The sequence below is a fragment of the Anguilla rostrata genome, chromosome 3 (genome assembly GCF_018555375.3).
Source record: "Anguilla rostrata isolate EN2019 chromosome 3, ASM1855537v3, whole genome shotgun sequence".
Lineage (NCBI taxonomy): Eukaryota > Metazoa > Chordata > Actinopteri > Anguilliformes > Anguillidae > Anguilla > Anguilla rostrata.
Window position 1 is genome coordinate 56,054,123 of NC_057935.1, and position 20,104 is coordinate 56,074,226.

General features: G+C 42.8%; 1 protein-coding gene across 2 annotated transcripts in view; it reads right to left on the reverse strand.

The window, feature by feature from the left end:
- Positions 1–3,472: 3,472 nt before the first annotated feature.
- Positions 3,473–20,104, reverse strand: part of col4a5 (collagen, type IV, alpha 5 (Alport syndrome)) — a 53,877-nt gene continuing 37,245 nt past the window's right edge. The window contains exons 28-50 of one of the 2 annotated variants that reach the window (XM_064328446.1): positions 19,998–20,095; positions 19,688–19,838; positions 19,438–19,548; positions 16,660–16,839; positions 16,300–16,389; positions 16,049–16,198; positions 15,719–15,817; positions 15,004–15,093; positions 14,712–14,851; positions 14,019–14,145; positions 13,662–13,841; positions 13,204–13,254; positions 12,696–12,881; positions 8,202–8,335; positions 7,733–7,805; positions 7,494–7,565; positions 7,152–7,280; positions 6,902–7,000; positions 6,495–6,707; positions 6,222–6,399; positions 5,837–5,951; positions 5,341–5,513; positions 3,473–4,852 (exon numbers count right to left, since the gene is read on the reverse strand). In XM_064328446.1, coding sequence (XP_064184516.1) covers positions 4,771–4,852; positions 5,341–5,513; positions 5,837–5,951; positions 6,222–6,399; positions 6,495–6,707; positions 6,902–7,000; positions 7,152–7,280; positions 7,494–7,565; positions 7,733–7,805; positions 8,202–8,335; positions 12,696–12,881; positions 13,204–13,254; positions 13,662–13,841; positions 14,019–14,145; positions 14,712–14,851; positions 15,004–15,093; positions 15,719–15,817; positions 16,049–16,198; positions 16,300–16,389; positions 16,660–16,839; positions 19,438–19,548; positions 19,688–19,838; positions 19,998–20,095 — 2,921 coding nt within the window. In that variant the 3' untranslated portion in view covers positions 3,473–4,770. Of the gene's footprint in view, positions 4,853–5,340; positions 5,514–5,836; positions 5,952–6,221; positions 6,400–6,494; positions 6,708–6,901; positions 7,001–7,151; positions 7,281–7,493; positions 7,566–7,732; positions 7,806–8,201; positions 8,336–12,695; positions 12,882–13,203; positions 13,255–13,661; positions 13,842–14,018; positions 14,146–14,711; positions 14,852–15,003; positions 15,094–15,718; positions 15,818–16,048; positions 16,199–16,299; positions 16,390–16,659; positions 16,840–19,434; positions 19,549–19,687; positions 19,839–19,997; positions 20,096–20,104 lie in introns of both variants that reach the window. The other variant, XM_064328447.1, reaches the window with a different exon arrangement.

Here is a 20,104-nt window from a genome sequence, read left to right on the forward strand (position 1 = left end):
TGCTGACCTTGCAATAATTTTGCCACAACTGCAGTTCAATGCAAGTTGAAGATGGAGAGTGATTTATTTGCATGCACATGTTTCAAAACAACCTTGTTTTTTTCATAAGGCTTGTTTTTCAAAGTATTTTACCCCACACCAAACAACACCAACAAGATTTGATGGGGCTATGAAAGCTCAAGCAAAGATGGTGCAGTAAATGACTAGAGGCATTATGTCATAAAAGCTAACCTAGAACAGTGTCCACATTTCAAATTTCTAGTTTAAGTTGTGTAATCTGTTTGAGAACTTAATGGACTTAACTGAGAAACCAAAAAATCTTGTACTTATGTTTACATGAAGATTGAAGCAACACATGAGCCAAACAAAGGGATTGAGAGCTATGTAGCAAATGTAATCTGGCAAAGTAACTTCCTGAACAACTTTCAGCACATCTCTATAAATACCTGTGGAAGCACTATTTGTAAGTGCCATATAAATGTATTTATTTACTAAATTGACTCATAACAGCCATTTTTCATTAAATATTTTTACACAGTACAAATCAGTTCTTAAAAATGAAGATGACTTGTTTATTATGTGACAAAAATAGCCCACAAAAAAGCAGCTTGTGACAAGATTGGGGTTAATACCAGCCATTCAAAGCAGAATACTACTTCCTCAGAATAATGTAGTTTGCACTGGCAGATATTCTAAGAAGTTTCAACTCTCAGGACTGCCTATGCCTCTGTGGATAATATGAGAGAGATACCCACCCCCAAAATACACACACACAGAAGATCTGATTCATCAAGCTTCTAAACGTAATGGGCACCCTCATTTGGGAAAGAAGGGGAACGGCTGTCATTAGGAGATATGATGAGTGGGATGGTGAGAGTTTGGGGGGTCCAGTAGGGATGCCATTGTAAAGGCTCTGACCACAAGCATGTGAATCGCAGAGATTCATTACTAATTCAGCGACAACTCATCAACTCCTGGGGGAAGTAGTACATGTGGCTGACTTAGGTTTCAAAACACTGACCTTAGAAAGCATGTCTCACATGATATTTGGCTAGTTAAGAAGAGGGTGACGTGGATGAATTTGCGTCAGTGCGTCCCAAATCACAGAATCGACCCCTCTCCATCTGAGCCAGCAGCTGTCTCCAAAACAGACAGGGCCAAGATCATCACCTCGCCACCTCAACTATATCTGACCTGCTGGTATCCCCAACATTTCAACCCAGTGTGCTGGTCAGCACTGAGGAAACCCAGCCTACTATGACATAAGGTAGGTAGAGAAACTCTTGGAAGCACATAGGTCATCTCCTAATATAGCAGTCCAAACTCCAAGCCCCCTTGACAATCTTAAATATCGAGGGCAGCATCTGACCAGCCAGGCACATGGTTCAGCTGCTCTTGAGGAATAGCTTCCCTCACTAAGCTTATGCTATTCACGGGTAAGTCTGTTAGTTATCTTGAATTTCTTTTACACATACTGTAAAAAAATGTACAGTAGTCACCTGCAAATAACAAAAAGAAAACCCAGATCAAATATTCAGTTTAGAGCAGAAACCTTCTCAAACAAGTCTCTGTGAACAGCTGTTCTTACATTTCCACAGGTCTTTAAGTACCAGTGAAATTCAGTTTGAATTAAATATTTTTTATTCTTACTTCTGTACACAAATAAACCTAATGAACTCTCTTGCTGAATTCAGAATTCAGCATGCCTCAGTGAAAACCCCTTTTCAAAAAGATTATATATTCAGTCATTATGAGCCTAGGCTAGCTGATTGACACTATTTACATCCCAGTAGTACATCAGCTGCAATATTCAATTAAAAGTGATTCAAATCTGCCTTTTGCCTGTTTTGCTTGTAAATTAAACACATATGGAAGCCCAATCACAAACATACATACACACACACACACACACACACACACAGCTCCCCCTTGTGGCACTTTAGACAAGGCAACAGGTGCCGAAAGATCATACACTTCAAGCAGCCAGAGGAGTGGTTTGACTTTTTCGTCAAATCTGCATGATGAAAAAAAATTTCAAATAGTTTTTAAGTATTCTGTACTGTATTAAAATTGTACCTAGTAAACACTTTTGGTGAGAGATATTTATCCATTAAAATACCCATCATCCTTGATAATTCTATTAAACAATATCTGTAGCTAAAGTTTACTAAAACCTGATGACTATGGGAAAGGAGACAGATGACCATTAGGTGTTTTGAATGAAGTAATGTCAGAGAAAAATGCTCTACGACACCTTTAAGCTGGTCTGCTGCTGTAAAATGGCCTCTAGAGGCACCTTGTCACCCCCTTATCACCCCCCCCCCCCCAAAAAAAAAGAGTACTCAAGTAACTGCAAGCTTATCATAGTGGAGAGAAAACTGTAAAATGTCCCACACCTAGTCTGTTGTGATTTTCCCTTCCGCAAAATATACTTGCATCCACTCTGGTTAATCAGAGACCTGCAGCAGCTGTGCAAGAAAAACTGATGCAATGACTGAGCAACACAGCTGGTGGGCTATACATTTTACTATCAAACACAAGACATCAGATAAAGATACAAGCTAGATACAAGTTTTACTAAGATGTGAGTATTTTAGAAAATGTATGGTACTTTCTCAAATACAGTGCATGTTAGATAAAAGTCAAAAATAAATGTACATTCTGCGCTTAGATATCATTATTGATATCTGACTATCACTTTTAGTTTATTCTTGGTTTCTACACAAACACTACAGATAGAAACCGCTATACATGGCCTGAGGTTTTCACACTGCTTTCAAAAGATGAGTGTGTCAGTGTATCTCCAGTTATTTATACTCCCTTTCTTCAACTGAAATGCTGTAAGATCTTACTGTTAAGAATGTTGTTGACACAACAGTTCATGACTGGAGAAAAAATCAAATCTGCAACATGCCTTCAAGTTTTTTAAAATGAAAGAAAAAACCGAAAATAAACTTACCTGTCTATAACCTTTGCATTTTCTAACAGTCAATCCAGAGAATTTCATGATACAATTTGGCAGAAATTCAGCAGAATGTACAAGAACTGTTTAAATCAATCTCAGAGAACCATTTAAAACATGTATCTCATAATGTGCATTGGAATGTACCATTTTGCCACAACAAAGGTTTGGGATTATTCAACCTATTCCTCCAGCACTCAGAATGCTTATTAGGCTGGGACAGTACACACAAACTGAAAGCAGATTCCTGAGAGGGCACATTTGGAAGTTCATATTGACCTCCAGTGACTGTTACCTTAATTCTTGCTGGACCACCTGCCTTGGACCGTAAACTCACATTCCTCACAACATTCTAAAAACTATGCAAAATATGTGGTAAGTACAAACAAAGGAACTAAGGATCAAGTCAATTTATGGGAAACACAATAAAACAAGTTCCTCCTATTGTGTACCATCTAAGCCGTTGATTGATATGGGAATATCGTACATGTTTGTAACACAGACAGCAAAAACTTTATATTTCTTTATTTCAGTCTTTAAAGTTGGTGACAACTTCTGGATAATAAACATGACAAAAACAATTTTAAAAACAGATTTTAAAATTAATACACATAGATGACCCTTTGGCAGCTGGATTTCACAATAGGTCATGTATTTTCATAGGAATTTATTTGCTTTTTGTGGTCTTGCTCAGCATACGAACTGTGTATATATATACTGTGAACAGATATATGGTTAGCAAGATCAGTGGAGGCAAAACGTACATATAACATTCATGGGTTTATTTTATGATTGCCTATGTTTCCATTTAAGAGAGGCCATTAGCCTTTAAAAAATCCCACTGGCAAAATGTAATAAAATATTCTAAAATCCAGATCAAATCGAATTTATTGTACAATATCACAAGTCTTTGACAATAGAACCTGCTTAATTCAACATAAAATTCAGTAGTTTGTAAAATGTTATATTACGTGAAAAAAAATTAAGAAAAACCTCCCACAGCCAAATAAAGTTTATAAAAATGTTTCATTTTTAATATATATATATATATATTCTTTATATATATATAAAATACTGTTTCATTCATAAAAAGCTTACTTTGTACAATATGAGTGAGTGGGTGTGTAAGTGGGTCTGTGAGTGGGTGAGTGAGTGAACAGCACCCAGCAATTCATAGTAGAGTACCGTTTTATGTTTTACACTAAAAAGGTGTTTTACACAATATACACATTTTATTACTTACAAAAGAGAAAAAAGGCCTATAGTTAAGAGTCTTGGATACAGCAGAGTTAGTACCACCATGAGAAATCAAGTGACGGAAAGTCTAATTGAAACGATAAAAAAATGCAGTCTCACTAAGGAAGCTCTTCAGTGCAACTCCTCTCTGTGATGTTCTGAAGTCAAAGTGCCGATTTGGTAACATGGAGACAATTCCACTCTTTAAAAAAAGCACACTTCTCTCTCAAAATGTGTACCAACAACAAAACGTGAGAAGAAAGGAATATTCTAGAGGAAAAAACTTCTCAGAAAGAGAAAAATAAAAATGCACCTTTGTCACACATCTGCCATGCCACCCTTTGTGGTTTATCGATTCTCTTTGAGGTACTTCTTTAAAAAGAATGAATCGTTGGTTTTTTCTTTTTCAGTTTTGCTGTGTTGCACAGTAGCACCATTGAGTTTTTTTGTTTTGTTTGTTTTTTTTTTTTGTTTGTTTTTTACGAGGAAAAATTGGAATTCCACCTGCTGTTGACATTTTCATCGCCATCGATCTTGACTTTTTCGTACCTGGCGACAGGTTACGTGCTCCGTTACGTTTTCTTCATACACACCACGCAGCGGCTCACGCGTGTTCGCAAGTTCCCTGCTTTCAGTGTTTCTGCCTGGGGCTTCCTGCAGGGGGAGAGCAGAGGGGGACTCAGGTCTGATTTCTGGTTTGGGGCTGACCAAGTGAATGAATAAGAAATCATATGCACATCTGTGTTTCTACGTGTTTGGATGCAGAGTAGGGGATTACCCATGCACATAAAGGAGAACCTATTTTAGTTTCTTTCAGAAGAGACCACAGCTGTGATATCTCATAGGATACACAACCCTCATAGATCCCGTGCATCAGTCTTTATCATCCCTGGTCCTGGGGACTCACTATGCATGCTGGTTTTGGGTCCAACCATAGTAACAAGCTCTCTATTGTGACGACCTACTAATTGTTCTTAATTAGACACCAATTGTTATTAATGTGATTTTGTACATCTATTGAAGGACACATTAACCTCATAAAGCCACATTATTAATTAATTACCAGAATTAGCTATGTATGCCCCTAAAAAAAATATCCCGTATTCACATCCCAGGTATTTCCGATGATCAGGCTGTCGTACCTGAACATTTCAGAGACGTCCACCGTGGCCAGCCAGAAGCTGTAGGAGTTGCCGTAGTAATTGCATGTGCCCCGCCCGTGGCACTCGATGAAGGGGGCAGAGCGGAACGACTCAAGGCAGGATCCAGGGGAGGCCAAGGCCTGTCCCGAGCCCTCTGCCCCAGCACTAGTGTGCTGTGAGTGGGGAAGGAGGACAGACATTTAGAAAGACCTCAGAGGCTTGGTTTATAATTTTAGAATGTGTGCTGACTCTTAGCATCAGACAGATCTCCATCCATCAGACAGTGAGGACCTGAATACTATACTTCTGCTCTGTGCACAGAAATCTCAGCTAGGAGAGAGTGGAAGAGAAGCTGTGTGTTTTCATAGTTTTATAAAAGATTAGTTTCTTTTGGAAAAAGAAAATATACACTACATTTGATTTTGATTGTTGGATTTTCAATTTAAGAATAAACTTCAAAACATTTTAGGCATTTTTGACATGATTTGTTCTGTACCATCATGAAGGAATAGCCAATCCACAGCGGGTCCCAGTTCTGTGGGCAGGAGGGAAGCTGGATAGTCTGGCTGTGCACAGCAATCACCATGGCAGGGGCTTCACAGACCGCACATCTGGTCACACACAGGCACAACTGGGTCAATCAAGTGCACCAATCTTCAACCAATCTTCAATGAGCATCATTAGACCATTGCTGAGTGCTCCCTTCTTTTGCTGCAGAGTTCTGGTGGACATTTCCTCTCAACTGTGCACTACTCTGTAGTCCCTGATACAAAATTAGGCAGCTAACAGATACTAGAAACAATAGTATATAGTATATAAGCCTGACGATGGAACTTTCTTATAGAAGCAACTGCTTCCCTTACGCTCTCCCTTTCCCTCACCTGCTGATGAAAGGCTTGATATTCTCGCCGGTGATGGGCGCCATGCTCATGGGCATGGGCTCATGCGTGGATAGCCAGTACGAGTAGTCGTTGCGTGAGGCGAAGTTGCAGACGTTGTTGATGTTGCAGAACATGAAGGGCATGGTGCTGAATCGGCGCAGACAGCTGCCCGCCGTACCTGTTTGGGAGAGCAGGAGAGCATCTCAAGCTTTGGCCCACGTTGGATAAAACGCCCCACCTCAGGGTGCCTGCAAGCCATGTGAGATGCCTTACCCAAGTCCTGACCATGAGCCCTCTCGTTGCCCTGCACGTACAACAGGGAGTAGCCATCGTAGATCAGGTTGGTGCCGTCAGGACAGAAAGGCACATCTACGGCCTGACTGTGGCGTGTGATGAGGAAGCCATGGGCTGCTGAAACAGACCCGGGTATGCCAGGAAGCCCCTGGGGCCCGTCTGATCCCGGTGGGCCTGGAAACCCACGTTGACCTGGTTGGACAAGAGAAGAGAAACGAGAGATGCAGCAGCATGCTAGGAACTAGGCTACTGTTGCAGCAGACCTGGTAGAAGACCCCAAAGACAGCGTATATTGTCTGCAAAGCATAGCATTCCATAATGTCCCGATGACTGCAGAGAGACATCAGAGCTAGAGAAAGTGAGAAACAAGCGTGCCGAGTTCTGACCTGGCTGTCCAGAAGGCCCAGTGTCTCCTTTTCGTCCTATGGGCCCAGAGAATCCTGGTGGACCCTCAGGGCCTGGATCTCCCGGGCTTCCCGGCTGACCTGAACAAAAAAAAACAGTCAATGTCAGCTAGACGGGTAAAAAGATGGGCCTTCATTATTGACAGAAGCTAAACTGCGACTACGTTGCTCAAGAGTGTGATTTCTACTGGAGTTAGCACTTAGAAACAGACAGCCATCATAGTCCACATACCTGGGAGCCCCTCCAATCCTGGGGGACCAGGGAGGCCACGCCCACCTGGCAGGCCCGGGGGCCCTGGTGGCCCTTGGTCCCCTTTCAGTACAATGGGGCCTGGAGACACACCGGGGTCACCAGGGGGCCCTATATGAAAGAAAAAAATGTCATTAGAGGGGGACAGTTAAACGGGCACATTTCCCACTTTGGGCAGTCATATGATTACGAAAAGCTGTGCATTTCACAAATGGGATAGCAGTCGATGGTATTAGAGCGTAGAGAAAACTATGCTGGTCAACAGGATCTCTCTGCACGATGTCCAGGAGTTTGCTTGTCTTGCAGATCACTGCACTCTCTTACCTGGAGGACCTAAATCTCCTGGATCGCCACGAGCGCCAAGTGGGCCAGGGGAGCCACTCGTCCCCTTTGGTCCTATAACCAACACAGACACACAAAATGTTAAGCATGGAATGGACATGAGCAGACTTAAACAGGTGCATATATCACATAAACTGCACACTATGCATAAATGCATCACACCAACAACAAGAACAAATCTATAATATTGATGTGATGGACTCATTCTGCTCTGTACGGACCTGGGAAGCCTGGTACTCCAGGCAGTCCAATGTCTCCTTTCAATCCATCTCGCCCAGGATTGCCAGGAGGGCCCTGAAAACATGGGGAGGGAAGAGGTCAGGGCTGGTTTTTTCAGACATGGATCCTGATTAGTGATAGCTATGCTTGCTCCAGCAAAGCAGCACTCCTGCCATCTCCTGGCAGATTGCTACTGTACATAATGATACATGGTACTTGGGCCACATACATAAAGGATGAGTTGGATGAAAAACTGTAAATCATGAGAGCACCTTCAGTCATCCCTCTTTCTTATACTTACATGTTCTGATATTCAAATTGGTGTATATGTGTCCACTACAGAGTATCGCATCACTCCTGGAATCACTATAAGTGCTCTATGAGCCTTGTGTAGTTACAAAGACCACAGTCGCCCACGTAGAGTGCATTATTTTTGTATTGTTTCATAAGACACCAAACAAATCCTCTTACTAAAGAACCAGGGAATCCGCGGTCGCCTTTCAGTCCGGGCAGACCAGACTGGCCAAACGGGCCAGGCAGCCCCTTCTCCCCCTTCGTGCCTCCACTGCCAGGGGGGCCACGGGGTCCCTCAGGACCTGGAGGACCTTCACATGCACAAATGGAGAAAACATCACAAATGCCAGCCATACCACAGTCAGCCCGAGCACACCACACCTACTCTGACCTACAGAGTTCAGACACGGACTAAACTATACAGTACAATGTAACAGTAAACTGCAATCACACTGTATCAGGCAATGTATAGTATTGCTTTGTGAACCAGGTATTTATATTTATAGGGGTGGATTCACAAGGAGGACATACACAGAGAGCCCTCCAAACCAAAGAATGGTGAAGTTTTACATCATGTCAGTTTGTTTCCACATTGAACCACTGTATTGGCTCAGATTATTTTATTTTATCAAGTCACTGATGGAACTTCTATTAATTAACTTCAATGTCCATTTACTAATTACATTTTTGTGCAATATGGGATAACCAATCACATATTTAGGTTTGTCCCATTTTTGTAATGCCCTCCATTCATTTGGAAGACCACGAAAAACACTTGCACTCCTCCAAAAACAAATCCTGCCAGCTGCTGCTTCTAACCACCCTCCAGTCCACCAGCTGAGTGTAGTTGTCATTGTGTTGGAGAAGAAGAGTTTACGCACAGCTGTCTCAGGTATGTAGACTGTAGGCGCCCCATCAACTCAAGACATCATACTTAGGCAATGAACCAGAGAAAACTCTGGAAACTCCTTGTGATATTATTGATTATGATTATTGGCTGTAGAGCCAATCAAAATATGTGAAGCCCTTTGAGAAATTTCACCACAGCCAGCGCTGGCTTGTCAGGATTCCACACCAACCTTGATAACTGTACAGTATGTCCTCCGAGTGAATTCAGCTCATAATCTGCCTTCACACATATGATATTGTCTCTGTTAAGTAATTCTGACCTAACATCTGGACTTACTAATCAATATGAAAACCTGAAAGTTTTTCTTTTTGATTCTTATTTATAATGCGATTACATTCTATGACATAACATAGATTCATAAGTACTGTCACATCCACTTGGTTAAAATACAACTCAAAGAGGAGTTAAATGGCATGCAAACAGAAAAGAGCACTGAAAAGATCTGTATATGCATGTGTGCGTGTGTGTGAGTGAATGTGTGTTTGTGTGTGTGAGTGTGTGTGTGTGTGTGTTGATGGAGAAATACAAGTATGATGATGTAGGCTATACATCACAACCTCCTATGAGGAAAAGAGGAGAAAAACAAGAATCAATCACAAATACATGTGTACCAATACGACGGGGCACTCGCTCAACGATTCCTGAAATGCATAATACCATAGAAGTGGGAATCAAACCAAAGGCGATTCTAACCTGGAAGACCTAGGTTCAAGAATTCCAAGTATCCCAGAATTCCCCGTTTAGAAGAGCCGGGGGGGAGGGGGGGTGCACAGCACAGAGTTAAAATGAGATTAACGGTTAGCACAGCATTGAAGTCAAGCTGAATAGCTGGAAACAGTGGACTTTACACTCATGGAGGGTAATACATTCACTGTGAGCTTTGATTCTGCTCAGGGCTCATTGTTAATGTGGGATTCACCTGAGAATTTGATTCGGCCTCATGAATTTGTATTATCCTCCACTGAGTGTCAGACTGAATATCATTTTCATTAGCCATTGATACAGCGAAACCTCAGCAAATATAGATTAAAATCTCACTAAGAAAAGCCTACAAATAGTAACAATCCAATTAAAGTGCAATATGAATCATACGTATTACTGTTTCCAACTAGGTTTGCCCCTTGCGATCTTTAAAAATGATGAATGGGGTTTGCAGTCTACATTAGTTCTATATGATTAGCTTGTTAATACAAATAGATCAAAATAGCATTGCTGAATATTTGTTTGGGGTTTGGCTGTAGACAATAAAATTAATAATAATAGATAATAATAAAAGCAATGTAGCATAAATAAAATATTAAGCAAAAGCAAGAATACAAACTAATATGCTATAAACGCTATACATTAGTTACAAAAACTTTAAAGTTAACATAAAACAAATAAATATGTCTGTACTGTACATAGATGAGAGCAAACTTAGGAAAACCAACAATAGCAGCTAGTATTATCTGTACAGTCATAAAATAACAGTTTTGAGAACTAGGAATGGTTTCCCAATGAAATAAATCAATAATAAAAATATAATCACCAACAAAAAGTCACATAATGACTATGTAACTTAAGCTTGGAGTGATGTATTAATTGATAAATAATGACATTACTCATATCATGCTAACATTCACTATGATTAATTATTATGATTATGATTTAGTTCCACAGAAATAAGTCTTTAATATAGAATGTTCCATTGGTTGACTAAATGGATCTTTTACTCTTACCATCAGGTATACGCTACATTGTAGAGCTTCATCTGAGTTCGCAATCCCATGGTTCAGTTTTTGTCAAAGTAATATAAAGCAATACAAATGTCTTACTCGGCACTGAACACCCAATTCTCACTGAACTATCACAGTCAGGTTAAGCGCTAGACTATCAGAGGAAAGTACAGTGTGCCCTAGCACCTAGCCCATGGGGTTGCTATCAGGCCCCAGCGGGACTCCTTAAGGGCAGCAGTGGCGGGACATTGGAAGGCATGTGGAAGAAGCTGGGCGTGGAGTCTGACCTGCAGGGCCTGGCAAAGTCACGTGTCATCAACACGGGCCGCGTAGGAAGCACGGCCATGCCGAAAAAGGCGGGGCCATGACACAGGAAACAGGAATCACACGTTACGCCCTCGCTCTCTTAACATACACCTGTTCTTACACAGGACGCATCCAATACAGGCTCTTAGGACTCAGACTTATAAGGTTTCTGTTTTAGAGGGGGTACTACCTTTTATTTTTGTGCGCACTGTAAAAAAATCCTTGTATGCGAGTATGTGCCATATGAAAGTGGTGCTTAGGGCTCAAAAATGTCAAGTAAAATTTCTAAGCAGTTACATTGTGCCAAATTAATAATTGAGAACTATTTTTGGGGGATGATATCACAGATTTGGTTAACTTCACTATGTTGAAGTATCTACAGTATGGACTCACTATCCCTAAGTGATCAAATACTGTACAGCCCTCATCATTGTACACATTTTTCTTAATCTGAACTGCAGTCCATTCTACCCCAATGGGACAAGCGGTACTATGCCCTACCATTGCAGTGGACTCCTAGTCACAGATGGCTAATGAAATAGCACAGTGATTTGCCTCAGCCTCTGTTAGGGACGAGCACTAGCATGCCTCATTATTACATACATTATCTGAAGTGAGCCCTTGTTTTCCTAGAACTGTCTGAGAGTCTCATAAGTCCAGTAGTTGCCAAGCCTGAATTGGACTGCCCTGCGCAGGTCCGAGGGTTCTCTTTTCTTGGACACACATTGCCCATGCAGGTGAGACACTGATCCAGGAGGTGGAAACAGCTGAGCAGAGAACGAAGCCACAGTGACAAATATGGCTACAGGCTAATCCTCATGTTATTCCAGCAAAGAGTACGGAATATGAAAACCTCTGAAACCTGTACAGCGCATTTGCTGATGGGATTTGTTCAAACTTAGCTGTTTCACGCCAGTAAAAACCTTTAAAATCAAACAGAAGAAAACGTGGAGACGGACACTGCCCTGTGGAAAGACCGGGAAAATGAGAGTGCAGAACGGGAGCCAAGACGGCCACCTGTGACCAGTCAAGGGAGAGGGGGTGAGGAAAACACTGGGTCGGCTGACGGATGGATAAAGGACAGATGACGGGACAGGACGGGGGATGCAGACAGGATGCGGATAAGGCCATGCTCATAGGCACGCTTGACCTGGTGACACACGCTGATTGGCAGGTGCGGCTCCTTGGGACCCGGAAGTGGTAGGGGCTGGTGAAGCGGGCGTGAGCGTGTTCGCTTGCAGTGCGCGTGATACAATCAGGTCACTTTGTGCTCGCTGTGCTTGGCACTGCATTGATTGGAGTATGTGTTTGTGTGCTCTGTGCTCAGTGCTGATTTGTGCAGCATCTCATGCAGGTCAATCAAATGAGGGTGACATTCCTATAGATCACAAACTCCAGTTTGCTGCCTGGTGTTCATCAAGTGATGCATATTGTGCATGAAACAGTAGGAATTACAATGTCCATAAACATATAGGTGCATTCATAATTTATTCTATTTAATATATTCATAGCATCTGGTTTTTCAAATGTTATGAACTCATAATTCTTGGAGTAGATGGATAAAATCACATTCACAAATAGTTTTTTAATACTGCTTCACAGTTTACCTGTAGAGGTAAACTCAGGTCCAGCGAGGTTACACTAAACACAGACCAACCAGACAGTTATAATACGAAATTGAAGGGAACACCAGGCAGCAGAACAGGCTTGTTATGTCAAAGTGTTTGCTGTGACACTTACCGCCTCTTCCTGGAGGGCCTGGGAGCCCTATGTTACCTTTGGGCCCTTGCTGAGGTAGTCCAGGGGGACCTGGAGGCCCAATATTACCAGGGGTTCCAGGCAAGCCAGGAAATCCCGGATCACCCTTCTGTCCAGGGAAGCCTGGGCTACCAGCCTGACCAAAAGGGCCCACGTCTCCCTTTGGACCTGAAGAGCAAATAAACCACACAGAGTCAGTAAGGGTATTGGACATGCACATTTACCCTTGAGAACAACAGGAAAGGCAAATTTGGCAGTGATTCAATTCAATTTATTTGTTATACTACAGCTTAGAGTACTATACCGAAAAACACTGTAAAGTTATTGAGTGAAGCCAAACATATGAACCTGGACATTCACAGGTATTCCAAGTAGCTAGAGAAGGCTGCTCATGGACAATATTCACACTGGAACAGTGGCATAATTACTGCAGGGGTTTGTTGGTGGGAGGTAATTGAGGAGGACTGGTAAGTAAGTGTGGAGACATCACCTGGTAATCCTGGAAGACCTGGGTTTCCGGGGAGGCCATAGCCAGGCAGTCCTGCATGAAGAGGCAAGGAGAAGGGTGTCATAGCATTCCGTTTGCACCTTTTTTCAAATCAATATGCATTCACAAGTGGTGGACTTAGCATTCACATGTGGTTGACTTATTCAACGGCTTACCCAGTCAATAGACAAAAAACAGTTGTGTAAAAAAAACTGCAATAAATCAATGGATCTTCATTTAATAAATAATCCTCCTTCTTGATGCCAAATATTTAGATACTGAAGCCCATTAACACCCAGCAGCGTAAACAGCATTAGCATGTTGTCATAACGATAGAGTAAGAACTCCGCCCACTCAGAATTAGTGAGTAATATATACTTGTATCAATTGGGTATTGAAATATTATGTTCTTTACAAAAATGTGCAACATCTACCTACCCACATACAAAGGTTTCTCTTACCTTGGTCTCCCTTCAATCCAGCTGGTCCAGGGATGCCGTCCCGGCCTGCTTGTCCTTTGTCTCCGGGCAGTCCAGGGGACCCACCACGGCCTGGTTCTCCGGGTCGGCCAGAGGGCCCAATGAGCCCTGGGGGTCCTGGGGCTCCGTCCAGACCCTTGGGGCCAGGACTACCCGGCGGACCTGGAAACAAATCCCATAAAGGCAATGCTCAGAGAATCAAAGATGACAGAAAAGATGAACACACATTCGGTCATGCGGCAATGTAGTACATCGACTTTTAAAGCTATCTGCTGGCTTATTAAGGTGTTTCTAGTGGGGGGGAGTGGGTGAGAGGGAGAGCTGGGAAGGGGACTTTACCTTGAAATCCTGGGAGTCCGGAATCACCCTTTGGTCCTTGGCTACCTGGTAGACCTGGCAGGCCTGGGGCACCTGGCTGGCCTTTGTTTCCAAAGCTTCCAGGGGATCCCGGAAGACCCGGATCACCCTGTGAGTTTCAGGTAAACAAAAGAGAAATTACCTACCTGAACAAATAGGCGCAATATATTTACACAGGGTATTTAAATACACGATCACCAAGCTTTCAGTCCATTCACAATTAATTGAGAATCCCTGATAAATCCAAGGGTACACAATAGGCCGCACTGAATCGTTAGTTGCTGTAGCCTTAAAGGAACCTTAAAGTACCTCTTGTGGAGAGATTCATTTGTGTGTATATGGCTTCCTAACAAGGTGACAAATCCTCTTAGGCACCACTGCCACCACCTGTGTGTTTGCCTGTGAGCAGGACAACTGAAAAGTTCTGGACAAATCTGAATAGTAACTCTCTGAATAACCGGCTTTGTGGAGGATAAAATGGCTCCATCTGAATAAAGAGTAGATCACATTTGCTGTCAGAGAAAGGGATATTTTAACTGGGTCATCTGTCAAGCAGAAAAGCCTAAAGAGCTGTACACTCTCCATGCTCACAACATGGATGTTTCTCTTCACATTTTAGCTCCTCTTAGGGCTCACCATTTCTAATGGCAATATGGAAAAGAACTGTATTCGTACCTTAGAGCCAGGGCTTCCTGGCACTCCATATCCTGGTAAACCAGGGTCACCCTTAGAACCTGTAAACCCAGGGACACCTGGCGAACCAGGTGATCCAGGTCGGCCTGGCTGCCCTGGACTTCCTTTCACTCCGCTGGGTCCTGGGGGACGACAGACAAGAACAGTAATACTTGAACGTTTGACTAGCTATTGCATGGACTCAACATTTAATAAAAAAAGAGAGAGTGGGTACAGAGCACCCCCTATAGTTGAGATTGTGGTAAACGAGACAGAGAGGAGAGCACACACTGACCTGGGAATCCCATCTCTCCCATGTTTCCCTTCTGCCCTGGTATTCCTGGGGCTCCTGGCTGACCTGGTACCCCAGGGTCACCTTTCGGACCTGAACATCAAAGGCCTTGTTCACACTCATATCGATGACAAACAGGCATTCTGTACAATCTATTTATGTTGTTGGCTGTTTTATAATGTGCAATATATCTAATTCCATGCATTCAGACCGAGATTCTCCTGCATCTCCTGCAGGGTTTTTATTTAATGTAACTTGTTACATTGTCAGTTCAAAGTTGGCAACAGAAGACGCATGCTGGAATGTTGACTGTATACTTAAATCCAATACTGCTGGAATCTGATAAAGAGTACTTTCATATGTGATTAAGATCAAGCTTGGATATATCCAAATCATATTTGATTTTTTGTGTTCACACTACAATCATTGAATGTGGCGTGTATCCAATACATCACATACATAGACAATGTAAATGGGGCAAAGTCACAATGAGCATTCACAATACCTGGTAACTGAACATGGCAGAGCATGTGAGCTCATGGCAACTGCACAATGAAGACATGATTTCTCCACTGTACTTCAACACACCTCAACTGTAACAAATGTAAAATACTATATACACATAAAATTTGATGGGTGTGCGTGTGTGTGTGCCTGTGCATGTACGTCTGTTTGTAAGTGTGTGTGTGCATACTGTATATATGAAATGAAGTGATACCTGGAGGTCCTGGCACACCAGGTCGCCCATCCTGCCCGGGGGACCCAGGGTCTCCAGGCATCCCAGCAAAGCCTTTCTGTCCTGGCAGACCTTCCAAGCCTGTACAGTGAAGGGGAAACACTCATTAACACATGTAAGCCTAAGTAGGGGAAGACGACAGTTACGCACATTACAGCAGAGACAGCAGGCTGAAGCCCACTGAGATAAACATCATTCGAATAAAAGGCTCTGCAGGAACAATGTCATCTTACTTGTCTGTGTCTGTGTTGCTCATGCTGTGAAGAGTGAGGAGGGCAAGCCATTGGAATCACATGGGCAACAAGAGCTCACCTGGGGGACCTGGATCTCCCTTCGATCCCTTCTGCTCCAAGGGAAGGGAAATGCTTGGGCCTGGTGGGCCTGGTAGCCCGGGTTCACCCGTGTCTCCTCTTGGCCCTGGACCACCTGTACCCCCTGGCTGTCCAGGAAAGCCGTCGTTGCCTAGGTAACACAAGCATTGTGTAAATATATGTCTGTGCTCGGCTGTAACATCTGTGCTTGAAGAGACAGTGAGTGTGTTTGCTATAATTTAGGAGTAGCACCTTTTGGTCCAGGGAATCCAGGTGGACCAGGGGCACCCAAGTTTCCAACAGGTCCAGGGGTTCCCATGACCCCCATATCTCCCTTTGGACCTGGTGTCAAGGTGAGGAGGGCAGAAATCTCAGTACAGATACATCAATATATCAATGCAAGAAGCCTGATTTGGTGCTACACTCAAGTTAAAATGGCAAGACTAATAGAAAAAGATACAGGCTGTCAGACAGAAAGAGGCAGGACACATCAAGTAGTAAACAGATAGACAGACAGACAGACAGGGTCACTTACTATGTAGTAGCCAGTAGACATAGTCATTCAGGCAGGAAGATAAACATTGACAGACAAATATATACGTGGTAACTCACCGGGCAGCCCAGGTTGTCCATCTCTGCCTGGTGTGCCAAGGGGACCAGGAGGGCCCACAGCACCTGGTGATCCAGGGAAGCCAGGGTTCCCCCTGTCTCCAGGTAAACCAGGGATGTCCAGTCCTGGGGGTCCAGGGTCACCCTTCTCCCCATTCCTACCAGGGAATCCTGGGATGATAGGTGAGATAACATCAGGGTGGTTTTGATGGCCTACTTGGCAGCTCTTACAGTTATGCCATCTCAGATGCAGGGATCCTAGCGATGCTAGGAGGGCTGGATACTTGAAACATCACAGCTGAAGACACTCAAAGTTGAGTATGATACAAAAATATTAAAGGTTAATTACGGTATGAGAAAAATCAGGCACAATGTCACACATTCACGCTTTACAAAGCCTTCACTCTGCTCGTCTGGAAGCACTAGCACCAGGACAAATCTCTTCCATGAGAGCGTGTGGCCTTTATTGCAGTCATAAGTCAGGGCAATACACACAAGACCACAATGCCACCCATCGACCAACACCCCCTCTCACTCATGATCCACAAAACACTACTCCTGCACGGTAGAGAACGGAGCTGGAATGACTACAGTACCTGGGTCACCTTCAGGTCAAAGTTCATCCGGTAAGGGACCCCGGGTGTTAGGTCATGAAGTGTTGTTAGGATATTTCAGAACAGGATGAGGAATGTCGGCGAGACAAGGGCAAGGAGCGGATGAACTGTTAAAAATTCTCTACATATGCATGTATTATGAAGTAATGATTATGAAACTCTTCAAATGTTTGGTCCTGATCATATTACAGGTTAGTGTGAGACTTGCCTTCTGTGTGCATGCAGAGCAGAAACAGGCGTGATGTGTGGAAAAGGTAGTTCCTGAATTTAACAAGACACCTTGCAGGAAAGTGACATGCAGGAATGATTTAGTGAGGAATAATTTTATAATACGCAATGTAACTGATAAATTGTGGATTTTTTTTTTTGCATTTGTTTAAGATAAAATAAACACGACTTTTAGGCCTACTGTAGATCCAATCAACATTCGTCCTTTACTCTGACTTACTATTAAATGCAATTTTTTTGTTTTTTAAAATAAACACAATTTCTTTTAAAAGTTATTTGCAGTTTGGCAATTGTCAAAATGGACTGTGTTGGTGAAGCCAACCGCGACCCTGACTTGGACTAAGCGGTTAGAGAATGGATGGAAAGATGGATGGTGAAGAAAAAAGTAAATGAGAGCTAAATTATTTACGCATAACAGTAATATGAAGACTGACACCATTCTGCGTAAATCTCAACCATGAAATAGGGCAGACGACAATTATTGTTGACAGCGGGCAGAACTTGCGTTGCTATGGTACAGATGTAAACTTGCAGTTCGGTAGTGCTTACGTGAAAAAGGCTTATTGCATGTCTAACCCTTGATTTGATTCACAATTCTCAACATGACCTCATTAAGTCTGAGTTTCACACCCCTGTTCTAAGCCCTCTAGTTACCAGTGTTGTCAATAGGAGAACTGGGTCTGGTTGTGACGGGTTAGATGGGAGAGAGAGCTGATAGAAGGGGAAAGGAACCCCAAAGGGGGCGTGGTCCTCCAGGATCAGTGTTCAGTTGCACTCCAGTTGCGTCCTCTAGACCAGAAACATCCAGGACAGAGATACCCTCTGTGACCTCCCCACAGGCCCAGAATGCTTGTGACAACAGGCATGCCAGACAGTGCTCCCCTAACATTCACTTAGACATTCACTCAGTCACACATTCATTAACACATTTGTGACATAAAAAAACCCAAGTGAATGGTGCTTAAGACATGGCAAGCGTGACCCAGCAGTGATGTGGTGGCGCTTGTGGTAAGCATTAGGAAACAGGCTGACACAAATTTAATAAGACAGCAAATCAATCAAAGCTACTCACTCAATGGATATTCAAGGTTTCAGTTACAGAAAGTGTGCAGCGTGACATTTATTATGGGTTACAGCACTAATCATGCAAATATCAGATCATTGCACATCATTGCTCTTGAATATGCATAAGAAATTAACATTATCTACCTGCAAACCTTGTTGAAAATGAAATAAATTAAAAATTGGTCACAAAAAAAAGAAATTAACATTATCGAAAAGTAATATACAACATCCATAATATCAGGCATACTTCATATATGACTACTTCATGTTATATTCATTCATATTTCTTTTTATTATAGTGTAGAGGCTCTACAAATTACTCAAGCACATGTATTTGAAAAAGCAGCCTTAGAGGAATAGTTAACTTTCTGAAGTTTTTTTTCTATTGTTTCGGAGTGAATCTATGTCTTTGATTAATTCAGACAGTTTTTGTGTGGGATTAAAGCTATTTTAGGCAATGGCCATAGAAAAAGGATAAACATGTAATATACACAAGCAGAACATCGGGAGACATACACAAAATAGTGTACTAGCTCTGGAGTTACCTGAAGTGTATTTTCTTTCTTCAATATGTGCCATTATAAAGCTGGCAGGTATCTAAAATACTCTTTATTGCACAAAACAAATTGTTTGGGCCAAATGACAACATACACTAGAACTGAAACATCAAAAGACTCAAGAAAGTTCACTACCCTTTCAAGTAAATGTCCTGTTTGTCTTGGGCATGGTAATCAATGATTTTAACATTTAAAAAATACTTTTAAAAATAATACTTTTAACACTAATATTAATATCCTTCAACATGCAGATCCTCAAATTGTTCAGCCTAAACTGACAAGACACAGTCAATAGAAATAAACTGGTCACGTACCAGGAGGACCCATAGGTCCTGGACTGCCAGGAGGGCCAGCGGGCCCTGGAAGGCCATATGCAGGGGTACCTGGAGGGCCACGAGCTCCAGGTGTGCCAGAACGACCAGGATCACCTATGATACAAGCAAAGCAATCAACACCCTCAACTCAAAACTCAATAATGCAAAGAGGACATAAAGATATCATATTCAATGTACAGCAATGTACTTTGCTTAAGGGAAGGAGCAAACAATGTCAAGGATGCATACACACCTTTTGGGCCAGGTCCTCCATCAAAGCCTGATCTCCCAGGCTGGCCAGGGGTCCCAGGGAATCCGGGATCACCCTTTAGCCCAGGGAGTCCTTTCGCACCTGCAAATCCTGGAGGCCCCTGGGGTCCTGGTAAACCATAGCCAGGCTCACCCTAATACACAAACACACTTTTTAACATCGGCTTACCCTCAACACCAACATACTACCCATAGGTTAAAGGATCAGTTTCATGTTAAGCTTTCAGGTCCATCAGCTGGATGTACTGCAGGGCTCAGACACAGCAATCCTTCGATGCACTCCACTATCTTACCTTGGGCCCTGGGACGCCTGGCTGACCGGGCAGCCCATCCAAACCTGGGCGACCTGGAGCTCCAGGAATTCCAGCCGGGCCAAGAGTCCCAGGGTATCCTGTGGGAG